At 55.6% G+C, this 11,082-nt stretch overlaps 6 protein-coding genes across 6 annotated transcripts; 3 read left to right on the top strand and 3 right to left on the bottom strand.

The window, feature by feature from the left end:
* Positions 1 to 227: 227 nt before the first annotated feature.
* On the top strand, positions 228 to 1,214 carry A1O7_08565 (uncharacterized protein; the record flags this gene model as incomplete). The annotated part of the gene is made up of 1 exon (XM_007762556.1): positions 228 to 1,214. The coding sequence occupies one exon, from the start codon at positions 228 to 230 to the stop codon at positions 1,212 to 1,214; it is 987 nt and encodes a 328-aa protein (XP_007760746.1).
* Positions 1,215 to 1,385: 171 nt separating this feature from the next.
* Positions 1,386 to 2,180, bottom strand: A1O7_08564 (uracil phosphoribosyltransferase; the record flags this gene model as incomplete). Its single annotated transcript, XM_007762555.1, has 3 exons — positions 1,386 to 1,774; positions 1,828 to 1,927; positions 2,001 to 2,180. 3 exons carry the CDS (start codon positions 2,178 to 2,180, stop codon positions 1,386 to 1,388), a joined length of 669 nt encoding a protein of 222 aa, XP_007760745.1.
* Positions 2,181 to 2,772: 592 nt separating this feature from the next.
* Positions 2,773 to 4,104, top strand: A1O7_08563 (uncharacterized protein; the record flags this gene model as incomplete). Its single annotated transcript, XM_007762554.1, has 1 exon — positions 2,773 to 4,104. One exon carries the CDS (start codon positions 2,773 to 2,775, stop codon positions 4,102 to 4,104), a length of 1,332 nt encoding a protein of 443 aa, XP_007760744.1.
* A 586-nt stretch (positions 4,105 to 4,690) lies between these two features.
* A1O7_08562 (uncharacterized protein) lies at positions 4,691 to 5,332 on the top strand (the record flags this gene model as incomplete). Its single annotated transcript, XM_007762553.1, has 1 exon — positions 4,691 to 5,332. One exon carries the CDS (start codon positions 4,691 to 4,693, stop codon positions 5,330 to 5,332), a length of 642 nt encoding a protein of 213 aa, XP_007760743.1.
* Positions 5,333 to 6,122: 790 nt separating this feature from the next.
* On the bottom strand, positions 6,123 to 7,925 carry A1O7_08561 (uncharacterized protein; the record flags this gene model as incomplete). Its single annotated transcript, XM_007762552.1, has 1 exon — positions 6,123 to 7,925. The coding sequence occupies one exon, from the start codon at positions 7,923 to 7,925 to the stop codon at positions 6,123 to 6,125; it is 1,803 nt and encodes a 600-aa protein (XP_007760742.1).
* Positions 7,926 to 8,731: 806 nt separating this feature from the next.
* A1O7_08560 (uncharacterized protein) lies at positions 8,732 to 10,613 on the bottom strand (the record flags this gene model as incomplete). Its single annotated transcript, XM_007762551.1, has 2 exons — positions 8,732 to 9,889; positions 9,942 to 10,613. The coding sequence occupies 2 exons, from the start codon at positions 10,611 to 10,613 to the stop codon at positions 8,732 to 8,734; spliced, it is 1,830 nt and encodes a 609-aa protein (XP_007760741.1).
* Between the last annotated feature and the right edge of the window lie 469 nt (positions 10,614 to 11,082).

The raw sequence follows: 11,082 nt of genomic DNA, 5'->3' as shown, positions 1-11,082 counted from the left end.
TGCAAGTGGTCCAAGTTGCGCAATGCCAAAGCTACAGTAGTGGGCTCCCGGGGCACCCTTAGGGACTTTTAGGCGGCTCCCAGCAAGAATGCTCCCGCAGACCCCACCTAAGCCTTATTGCCGGGCACAGATACAGTAGGTCATTGTACATAACTACTGTGTATGGTTAGATAGCTGCTAACGTCTCGCTCGCGATTATCATCCTTTCTCACCGCTGACGTAGAGGTATGTCTGTCCCGATCTCACCCTTTGCTGCCTCGTCCGCTGCAGCAGGAACCGGAGAGATCATCTTGGCCCTGCTCCCTCCGGGCAGACAAACCCTGCAGAAATGTACATACCAGTACCCGCTCAAACTCATTGCCCCCGACCCTCACCATTCCAGCGAGCAGAAACACGTGACAATCACATTTCTCCTAACATATGGCGGCGGCCTCGTGGGCGGCGACCAGATCGATCTGAAGGTCGAGCTACAGGATGCTACCAGGCTAGTGCTCCTCACCCAAGGCAGTACAAAGATCTTCAAGTCCCCAGAGAAGTCCGTGGTCAGTGGTCAAACCCTCAATGTCACGATCGGCTCTCAGGCTGCTCTATGCTACTTGCCCGATCCGACCCAGCCATTTGCCGAAAGCGTCTACGAACAGAAACAGACCTTTACTGTTCAGCATGACGGCACGAGCAGCTTGCTGGTGCTTGACTGGGTCAGCGAAGGACGGCGCGCCAGAGGAGAGAGCTGGACGTTGTGGAGTTGGAAAGGCAAGAATGAAGTTAGAGAGTCAAACGACCAGGGCAAAGGAAGGCTCTTGCTCCGGGATGCAGTCATGTTGCGTGGGGATGATCTCGGCGGCATGGGGCTTGTTGAAAAGTCCAACAACATGGGTATCTTTGGCACCCTGATCGTCTACGGTCCTGTCTTCAAGTACCTTGGAGAATTCCTCCTTCGCGAGTTTTCCACCCAGCCGCGAATCGGGGCGAAAAACTGGACTACAAGCGATGGCATAGCTGAGGGCAATGTCGTCCACGAAGATGACCAAGCCAAGCGACTCGAACAGCAAAATGGTCTTTTGTGGACAGCTGCAAACGTGAGAGGGTTTGTGCTGGTGAAGTTTGGAGCCAAAGAGATCGACGGGGCCAGAAGATGGCTGGGCACTCTTCTGAAACAGGAAGGCTCGGTCGAAAAGGTTTTTGGTCATCAGGCTCTCCTTTGCCTTAGGTGAACCGAGACTCTTCTAAGGTGAAAAGGTTCAAGTCTGGCCAACCCCCTAACCTAGGGACGGATCCATGCCTGAATTTCGACGTGGGCCAGACCAGTACATCTATTGGTTTTCTCTAACATAAGGAAGCCAGACAACACCTTCATGAACTTGCGACAACGGCCAGTGGTACCATTACTTTCCCAGGGTAAGGAAGAGGCGATCGCCAATATCCCCCAGTCCAGGCTTTATCATGCCTTTATCGGTCAACCCATCGTCGACGCCGCCTGCCCAGACCTGGGTCCCTTCTGGCCATTCTTCGGCGGCGCGGGCCAGACCAGGAACGGCTCCCAGCACGCACAGAAAAATGATGTTCTCCACGCCCCAGTCCCTCAAGCTCTGGATAGCGGCGCACGCTGTGGCACCCGTGGCGCACACGGGGTCGACGATGATGGCCAATTTTGCAACCTGCTCTGGGGACTGAGGAAGGTTGTTGTAATATTCGACGGGCTGCAGCGTCATTTTTTCACGGAAGAGACCGAGGTGGTGGACGGAGACAGGATCGGGAAGCAGCGTCTGGACGCCTGCAAGGAGAGTCAGTCTCAGCGCAAGCTTCACTACAGTAGAGCAAGCGCACCTTCGACCATGGCCAGCCCACTTCTCAGGATGGGGACGATGGTAACTTTGGAGCAGTCAATGCTCTCGTACGGGTACTCGAAGTCTATGGGCGTCACATCCTACCACGAATCAAGGGTCAGCCTAGATCTCAATCAGCGTCGACGCTCAAGACGGGAAGGAATGCAGACTCACCGTCCCAGTGCTCTCGAGCTCAAGTTGTGCAAGCGCCTCTGAACCCAGCAGCAAGGAAATCTCATGCACGAGTGCCTTGGTCTCTCGAGCATTCGTGCTTTTCGAACGCAGCTGGCTCAGCTTTGCACGAAGGCACGGATGTTTAGAGATGTGGACATTTGGAGGCAGGGATGAAGCCATGTCTACGGAGGTGATGATAGGAATACAATACAGAAAGCCTATCGACAAAGTGGTCTCATAGAAACATTGGACGGAGTACAGAAGTGGTCATCTGAAGTGAGGATGCGACGTGAAGCGCGTTTTCCTTATCGGCCGCAGATGCGGGCATTCTTCCGGAGTTGTCGTTGGCGGGGTGTCGCCGCTTTTATCGGCGGGGAGGGTCTCCCTGCTGTAGTCACGTGATGCGACTGCAGCGTCAAATAATTGTTTACCGGGCGAGCTGGGGGACTCTCGCTCTCATCTCCGAGCGGGTTTAACGAAGGACAAGGTAGATGTTCAGTTCCCGCAAAACACTTGCTTTCTGTGCATTCAGCACGTAGCTTGTGCTTCAGGAAGCCTCTCCGTCGTATCTGCCATCTCTCATCAATCGCCTGTCACTGGCGAATGACTCCCTGACGTAAGCGACTTCTGCAAATGTGCTCTGAAAAACTACGACCAGCGCGTTGCAGCTTATTGCACGGACGAAGACAGCATGTTTTGCCGGACTGCTGATTGAAGCATAGCGTTCTGAATACCACAGATACTGCGAACCTACAGTTTTCCCGTCGACTAGATGTCGAGACCGAGAGAAAAGTTCGACGAGGTGGAGGACAACGCGGAACTGACTGAAGTAGCCATTCCTCAGCCTGCGGATGCGGAAGACCCTAGAAGACCCTCGCTCGAGGGCGAGGAGCGGCGACTGAGCAGACACGAGGATGAAGCTGCATTGGGAGAGCTAGCCGTACCCAAACCCGCTACGGAAAGAGGGAGGCGTGAAGACGAAGAGGCAGGACATGCTAGCAGGAGTATGGAAGAGACGCAAAAGCCAGTTGATACGACGACCAAGAAAAATAACCCCCAGCGGTGGGTGACAGAACTCTACACAATCTCGTGGTTGGTATTGTTCTCGCTCCTGGGGACTCTGGCACGCCTCGGAGTGGTCGCACTCACTCTGTATCCCAACTCACCGTTCCCTAGTAGGGTGCTATGGGCGAACTTGGGGGGATCCTTGTTTTTGGGCTTCCTCGCAGAAGATCGCCAGCTATTCCAACAAGAATGGGGATCTCCAGACCCTAAAGCGCCAGCTTCGAACCACCTCAAGGTCAAGAAGACCATTCCTCTCTACATTGGCCTTGCTACAGGTTTCTGCGGCTCGTTCACGTCCTTTTCGTCCTTCATCCGCGATTGCTTTCTGGCGTTGACGAATGCACTCCAATCGCCATCACTCACTTCGCCCTATCACGTCGATACAAGCGTTGCGCACAGAAACGGTGGCTTCTCGTTCCTAGCTCTTTTGGCTATCATGATCATCCACCCAGCTATCTCCCTAGCCGCCCTTCAGGTCGGAGCACAACTGGCTCTGCTTGTTCAGCCAACAACCCCGACCTTGCCCTTCAATCTCTGCAGGAGGGTTCTTGATCCGCTAGCTGTGCTCTTCGGCTTCGGATGCTGGCTTGGGGCCGTGTTCCTGGCGATCTGGGCCCCAGGGAACGATACGCATTGGCGATTTCGAGCAGTCATGCCACTGGTGTTCGCGCCACTGGGTTGCCTTCTTCGCTTCTACGCCTCAAAACATATGAACGCCATCACACCCAGCTTTCCTCTGGGAACGTTCGCAGCCAACATCTTCGGAACAGCCGTGCTGGGAATGGCCTTCGACTTGCAGCACGCCGCTAGAGTTGGAGCATCAGAGCCGAATGCTTGTGTCGTCCTGCAGGGCATCATGGAAGGATTTTGTGGTTGCTTGACGACTGTGAGTACTTGGGTTGCTGAGCTTCACGGGCTGCGGCGGCGCCATGGTTGGACATATGGGTTGGCCAGCGTTGGTGTCGGGCTGGCGCTGATGGTGATCATTATGGGCTCGATGGGCTGGACGGTTGGCTTCCTTCCCCCCGTATGTAGCTGATAATCGTATCACAGTCCGGAGGACGGTATTGTATACTCATCAAAGGATCATCGGCGTTGCCCCGTGAATTATTGTGTTCCTCAACCTCGACCAATCATAGCACGGTGATCGGAGTGTCGCAATGTCGGCCCCGCTCAATCCATATACGGCTAGCTCAAGGGGCTCTACACCCCCAGCGATTGGCTGCCCAAAGAAGGCTGCGGCCGACAAAGGAGTCTGACAGGCCGAAACACCGTGATTGCTATTTTCTCAGCGCGGCCTCCTGCCACGCGTAAGCAGCAGCTCGTGTTCATGCACCTTTGACTGCAGCTGAGCCTCACAGACCTGGAGTCTTTGCCCTCACACATTCCTACACAGGGTCCCTCACCGTCGTTCCTTACTGCCGCACAGTGTGCGTACCGAGTATGCAAGCCGCACCGAGACGTGTCCTTTGATTCTACGGGAAACCCCCTTTTACCGTCGCATAACATCAACAATAATCACACCACCACACTACCACGATCTGAACAAACGAAAACGAGGCTCGCGCTCATCGACCACACGAGCTGAACAGCACACGATACCACGAGCACGAATTTCTTCCACCATGGCGATCTCGATACCCTCGATGAAGACGCTACTCCTCTCCTCCCTCCTCTACGGCACGATCCAGGCCTTTGTGCCCCTAAAAGACATCCACCCACCCATCGACAACAACAATCTAAGAAACCACGCTCTCCCCTCGGAACTCGAACTCGACACCGCACGCTGGGTCCCCGTGGCGACCCTCGCGCCCGTCACCTCGATCCCCACGTTGTCGATGCCGACGCCAACACCGACGCCCGCGCCCGACGACGACATCATCCTCCCGCTGGGCCTCGACGCCTTCGCCGTCCCGGAACTCAAGAAACGCCAAGGCGCCCCCGTGGCCGCCCCTGCCCCAGACGCCCAACCAACGGCAGTCGGCCAGATCAGCCCGATCACGACGTACTACATCAACAGCGAGGTGGCGCCGGGGTCGTTCGCGCAGGTCCCTGTCGTGTATACGCAGACATTCCCGCCCGTGCCGGATCAGTGGCCCAGCCCTGTACCTGGGACGATCGGCCTAGGCACGATCCAGGGTCAGATCGGGCAGGTGAGGAGCAGTAAGCGGGCGGTAGCGATGGCGGAACCGACGCAAGCGCCCTTTGCTGGTGATAGCGCCCACTTGGAAATGGAGGTGCGGAAGCCGCAGACTTGGAGTGCGTGAAGACAAAGACATAAAAAGAAGAGGGCAGCTGCTGGTAAGGTCTCGGGTAGGGGGGCGTGTCTGGGTTGCCGTCAAGAGGTTGCTCGATTGCAGACTCGTGGCAAGGACGCAGAGTGAGTGGAGTACCGGAAGTGGCTCACTGCTTTCTATCTTACCATTGCGCTTCCGCACTGCGGAGTCGATCGGGAGGGAATTTTTGGATATAATGATCAATCGATCAGACAGCCCTGATCAAACGGCCTGGAGCGGCGTCCGGCGCAACGTACAGCACAGGACAAGGGCAGGAAAAGGAAGGCCTGGAGTTTGGGTGGGCGGCTATTGGGTACGCCTTGCTTGGTCCAGGAGTCGTATATTCTGTATTTCGAAAATTGTCTGCTTTCGACATGCGAAGTACAGACGAGGGAGCCACTCGCTCGAGTGGGATCACAGTTTCAGAGTCTGTAGAGCCGGTATAGCAATACATCGTGCAGGCTTGCAAGCATACATATATCTCGACATGTCCACATGCTATGGAGTACATCTGCGGCATCTTGTCTTGCAATGGCTTTTATTCCCCTCCGCCGTGAAGGGAATATACATATCCGTCGCCATGCGACACCATGTCTCGCTATGCTATGATACAATGAGGGAGGGTATCTTGTTCTGTATGTGCCGCTTCTCCTTTCCATGCAATCCATCCATCCATCCATCCGGCCAGCCAGGCACCACTTGTTCATTCGCATACGCTCACTTGTTTCGGGAACAGCTACTGTGAGTCCTCGATCAATCGTCCACTGTCGTCATCAATCAATCAATCATACAACTTGGCCCAGTCCGGGATCAAGATCATCTTGTGCCTCACGTGGCCGAGAGCGTACGCTTTGCCCGCTCCTTTGGTGTCTTTGTCTTTTTTGCCTCCTCCCGCCGCACCACCAGCACCACCACTATCTGCGTGTTCATGTTCATCATCTTGGGCCACATCTCCATCCCCATTACTGCCACCCCGCTCCACGAGCACCACATCCTGCAGGAAATCCACCTCACTCCCAAGCTTGACTTCCATGTCCGTCCCGCCCCAGTCTAGCGTGACTTTGCCGGACCTGTGGACTTGCAACTTGCCCACCACACCGGCGGGTAGACGACCTTCCAGGGGTGCTGTTGCCGTGAGGAGGCCGTCGGCGCCGGGCAGTAGTTGATCCTGGTTCTTGTTTCGGGAAGCGGACTTGTCTTCGAGTACGTTGCGGTCCGGATCCTGTTTCACGGGTCCGTCCGTCTCTGTCGTGGGAGGCGCGGCGTCAGGGAGGGTATCGAGGTCGACGGTGCCGTTGGTGGCCGTCGAGGGCTCGGTCTTGAATTTTGGTTCCGAGTCCGCAAAAGCGCCCGGGTCGATCAGAAAGGGCGTCAAGGGGGGAAGTTGGAAGAGGAGGAGTTTTCCGTCGTGGAGATTCGAGGGCTCGTGGTCAACATCCCCATTGGTACTGTTATCGTTCCTGGGAACGAAGATATGGTGCAGCTTGTCGACGTCGTCTTGCATGCGCAGGCGCTCGGCTCGGTCTTCGAGCGTTTCGTTGGCGAAAGCTTTTAGGGGCCCATGGTGCCTGTGTGGCACGCCGCCGGGCTGTTTCTTGAGCGCTCGCTTGCGCAGGTCCGGACTCGAGGGCTGTTCTTTGATGAAGTGGACCGAGTCATCTCTGTCGATGTCCATGCCCATGTCCATATCCATGTCCATTTCTACGCCCCCGTCCCCGTCGCCGTCTCTTTCTCTGTGTTCATCTGAGGATATCTCCTGGGGTCCCACGTCTGGTTTCTTGCTTGGAGGTGGACGTTTCCGGCCTACTCCACTGCGATCTCGCCCGGTTTGGTCCTCCTCGTCTCTCTGCATCCGAGGTGCGCGGACTGGTCGTAGGCCTGCCCTATATCGTGACGACTTTGATGCGCCATTGGTGGCGGTGACTTTCTGCTTGCCCTTTCCTGAACTCGACATGACGGCATCGTCGGCTTCGTGTTCGTGTTCGTGTTCGTCCTCGTCACTCGAGATCCAAATGCGCTCGATGTCTCGTTTCGGTCCATCGTCGCGTTCGTCATCTGTAGTTGTCTCTACCGTTTCTCCTGCTGTTGGCGCTCTAGCACCGCCACCACCACCACCACCCCCGCCTCTGGATCCGCCTGCGCCTGCACCACCACTTCTTTTGCTTGCTCCTGCGGCACCTCCGGCATCACCGTCTCCTGGCAGGCCATCCTCGGGACCACGTCTGTTCACTCCACCCTCCAATAACTCAGCATACCCCTCATACTTGTGCCTCGACTGCGTGGTTGTGATACCGCCGCCGCCACCACCAAAGACACCTCCACTACCTGCCGCCGGACCTTGTCGCTGACCTGGTGTAGCGCCGCCGCCTCGTCCACGATTCACTGCCCTGCTTCCCGCCCTCGCGCCCCGCGTCGAGGCTTCATGTTCGGCAGCGCGCGCTTTCTGACGCTCAGCTTCTTCTTTGGCGAATTGCTCTCGTTCGGCTTTGGATTTCCGCTGGATGCCGCCGCGAGGTCTGGGTGCGCCGCGTCCGCGCGTGGTGGGCTTGGGCGCTGAAGCTGAGGCTGCAGGTGTATCTGGCATAGCGAGTGTCTTGTGGGTGCCCCCGAATTGTTAGGGTCGTCGTCAGGGTCATAAGTCGCAACGCATAGTGCAACTCAGAAGTGAAAGTGGTTGGTGAGGACCGCGAACAGAATGCAATGAGTCGTAGGAATGAACGGCAAGGTCTATTCGGGAACAAGATGGGGGAGACTGAGTGTGGTCATTAGCGACGCTGCTACTGGTGTCGTTGAAGTGCGGTATTCATTAAACCATCTAAGCTCAGTAAGGTCTATATGACTGCTTCTTCAAAACCTCATCAGGAAATATTTCGCAGTCTCCACTCGCTCGACTCGCTAACTGGCGAAGCTCAGCCTCGTCGTGAAATCACCCCGCACAAGGCTGTGTCGGCTGCGCATCGCTAGAATCGAACACTCGTATTTGCACGGGACAGAGTCCCTCTCATTTCGTACATTCATAGATACTACTGGATCCCGGTCAAGTCGATACTCCCCTCTGCGTGGAAGAATAGATCAGAAGCAATCGCCAATTTGCGTCCCAAAGCGACACACAACCCACAACGAGACCCTCACAGTTTGCTCAACACCGCGTGACAATTGCCCCACGCTCCTTCGACCCGAATGAATGCCAAACTCGTTTGGAAAACAAAGCTCAAATGTAAACCCGCCAGCATCACCAGCTGTCCATGTCTTCACACGAGGGCCTCGCGGCCTGGTCAAATCCAATCTTCTCACCACTCCCTGGTCAGTTCTATTTACCAAATGGCCGCGCCTACCCTCCTTGATGCCTCTCTGCACACCAGATGGCGATTGGTCGAAACAACAGGCTGCTCATCTTTTTCTCTTCTTGTTCTTCTCGGGACTGCCGTGCATGCCAGCCGCCTCGTCGGACATGTCGACTCCAGTCATAATCTCGTAAGGCTCGTCGGCCAAGGCACCGTCGCCCGTTTTCTTGACAGAAACTCCCATGTGCCTACCATATCGGCCCTTTCGTCCGTTCCCTTCGTCCTCGCTGATACATCCTTCAATGCCAATACCGGCGTCCTTGCATCGTCCGCAAGGCCGTTGACGGTCGCAACCTTTCTTGCTCTTCCGGCATCGCTGGCAACGTGGTTTGGAAGACAGATCTTCTTCATCTGCGCCGAGCGAATGTTGAAAGTTGAGGCTAGAACCCGACGATTTCCTGACTTGCCCGGCAGAGGCAGGGATGGATGGTGCTTTCATCAGTCCTGGTTGTACTGACTTTGTCTTTGACAACGAATTTGTCCGAGGCTTCGTTGACTTGCTGTTCTTCATCGATGATGTGGACTTGACTCGGAAGCCATTGCTGGGTCCATCATGCATCTTTGTCTTGATTTTCTTTGTCTTCGGAGGACCATCATACTCGTCAAGTTCACCCTTAGTGCCGTCATGAGCATAATCTGCATCGTTCTCTTCCAGATACTTCCTGTGTTTAGGCGACGCTGCCTCCGCATCGCTATACTCATCACTGTCGCTTGTAGCACCAGTAGAGGAAGCCGCGTCGGCAACAGCACTAAAAGTTTCGTCCATCGTGGAATTGGAGGTGCGTCCATGGGAGTAGTTCGACGCGTCTCCAAGAGCAATCAGGGTACGGGCGACGTCTTCATCTGAAATGCAGCTGGCCACGGTGGGGTCTGGAGTTGGGAGCACCCCATTGCCAACAAATCCTTGCCTCCCATTATGGCCTTGCTGCATACTCGACCTGTCTCGAAGTCGGTGGCCATGTTGGTGCACTGGTGTCCCCATTTCTGCAACTGCCTCGACTCCGCCATATCCATAGGCAAAGCCATTGGAATTCTGTCCGTAACTTTGTGGGGAAAAAACTGGAACTTGTCCATATCCGTACAGCTTCTGCCCAGGAGGGTGTAGAGGGGAGGGCCCCTCCTGTGGGAGCGAACGTCGCTGAGGTGATATGGAAGACTGGGAGGCAGTCACAGGTACCTGAGGAGGGACGAAAAGAGGCAAGGTCTGGTGGCCCAGGTCAGCATGGGAGCGAGAAGTGGAAGGAGCGGGCACTTACCGAGCTGTCAAAGATTGGCTGCCCGCGTCGACCATCTTGCAGGACGTTGGCTGTACTGATGTCCGAGCTGGCGAATTGCTCGCTTTTGGCTTTCTTGGACCCGGAGATTGAACTGCGCCCAGCCTCACTATCGCTGTATCCATTGTCCTCGTGGAAGCTTCCGTTGGCACTAGAACCACGACTGGCAGCACCATAGGAAGTGCCTTTCTGTTGGGATGCACTGCGACGACCTCGACCCTGAGTAGGAGATGTGCTCCGTTTCCGCGCAACCCGCGAGGCAGGCCTCGAAGGCGACTGAGACTGCTCGCGCAAATGAGGAGGGAGCATCGAGAACGGCTCACCTAAACTGGGCCGTCGTCTAGGTTCATAGCCATTCTCAAGATGGAATCCATGTGGGTTCGCATTTGCTGTAGCTTGTAGAGCCGGCACAATGCGCACATGAACGGTGGAGTTGTGAGCCAGATTGTCGTACGAGGCAATCAATGTGTTTCCCAAGGCATCTTCAAAGGTCACTCCATGGCCGTCATATATGCCGTAGAAATTCTTGACTGTGGTGATGATAGACTCGGTACTATCATGGGTATTAAGCACCACTCGGAGTGGGATACGTGCCCTCGTCTTTGAGCCCTCGTCCAGGAGGAGCTCAAAGGAGACAGACTTGGCAGGAAGCATTTTCGCTTTGGGTGTCTGTTCACCGTCGGCAGACAGCAGGCTAGATACCTGCATACCGTCTAAGGGCTTCGGGTTATGTGCTCTGTCTCTTATACTGCGGGCGCTGGGGGAACGATCATTAATGATCGGCTGAGGCCAGGGAGGGTTCGTCATAGAAAGTCGAGGCCGGATTTCGAGTGGTGAAAGTCCTGAACGTGATCATTAGCTCTGTTCCGCTCTAGCGACCAGGTACATTTTATTGGAATTGACCAATACAGACGGACGGGCCTGGCGATGTGGCAGATGGTTGGGGGACTGTGGGCTTCAACATACCGCCAAAGTGTATGCAACTCACACAAAGTGGAGGCCACAGAAGGCAACGGTGAAGGCTTGCGACGGCCTGAGAACTGAAAGGACAAGGACTGGGAAGTGCGCAACGGGAGTTGCAATGGTATCCGGCTCTACCGTCCAGGCATCGCTGAGGGCTAGA

This window comes from Cladophialophora yegresii (genome assembly GCF_000585515.1).
Source record: "Cladophialophora yegresii CBS 114405 chromosome Unknown aczIN-supercont1.6, whole genome shotgun sequence".
In the NCBI taxonomy this organism is placed as follows: domain Eukaryota; kingdom Fungi; phylum Ascomycota; class Eurotiomycetes; order Chaetothyriales; family Herpotrichiellaceae; genus Cladophialophora; species Cladophialophora yegresii.
Note: the sequence above shows the minus strand (reverse complement) of the source record. Positions and strands in the feature narration are given on the sequence as shown.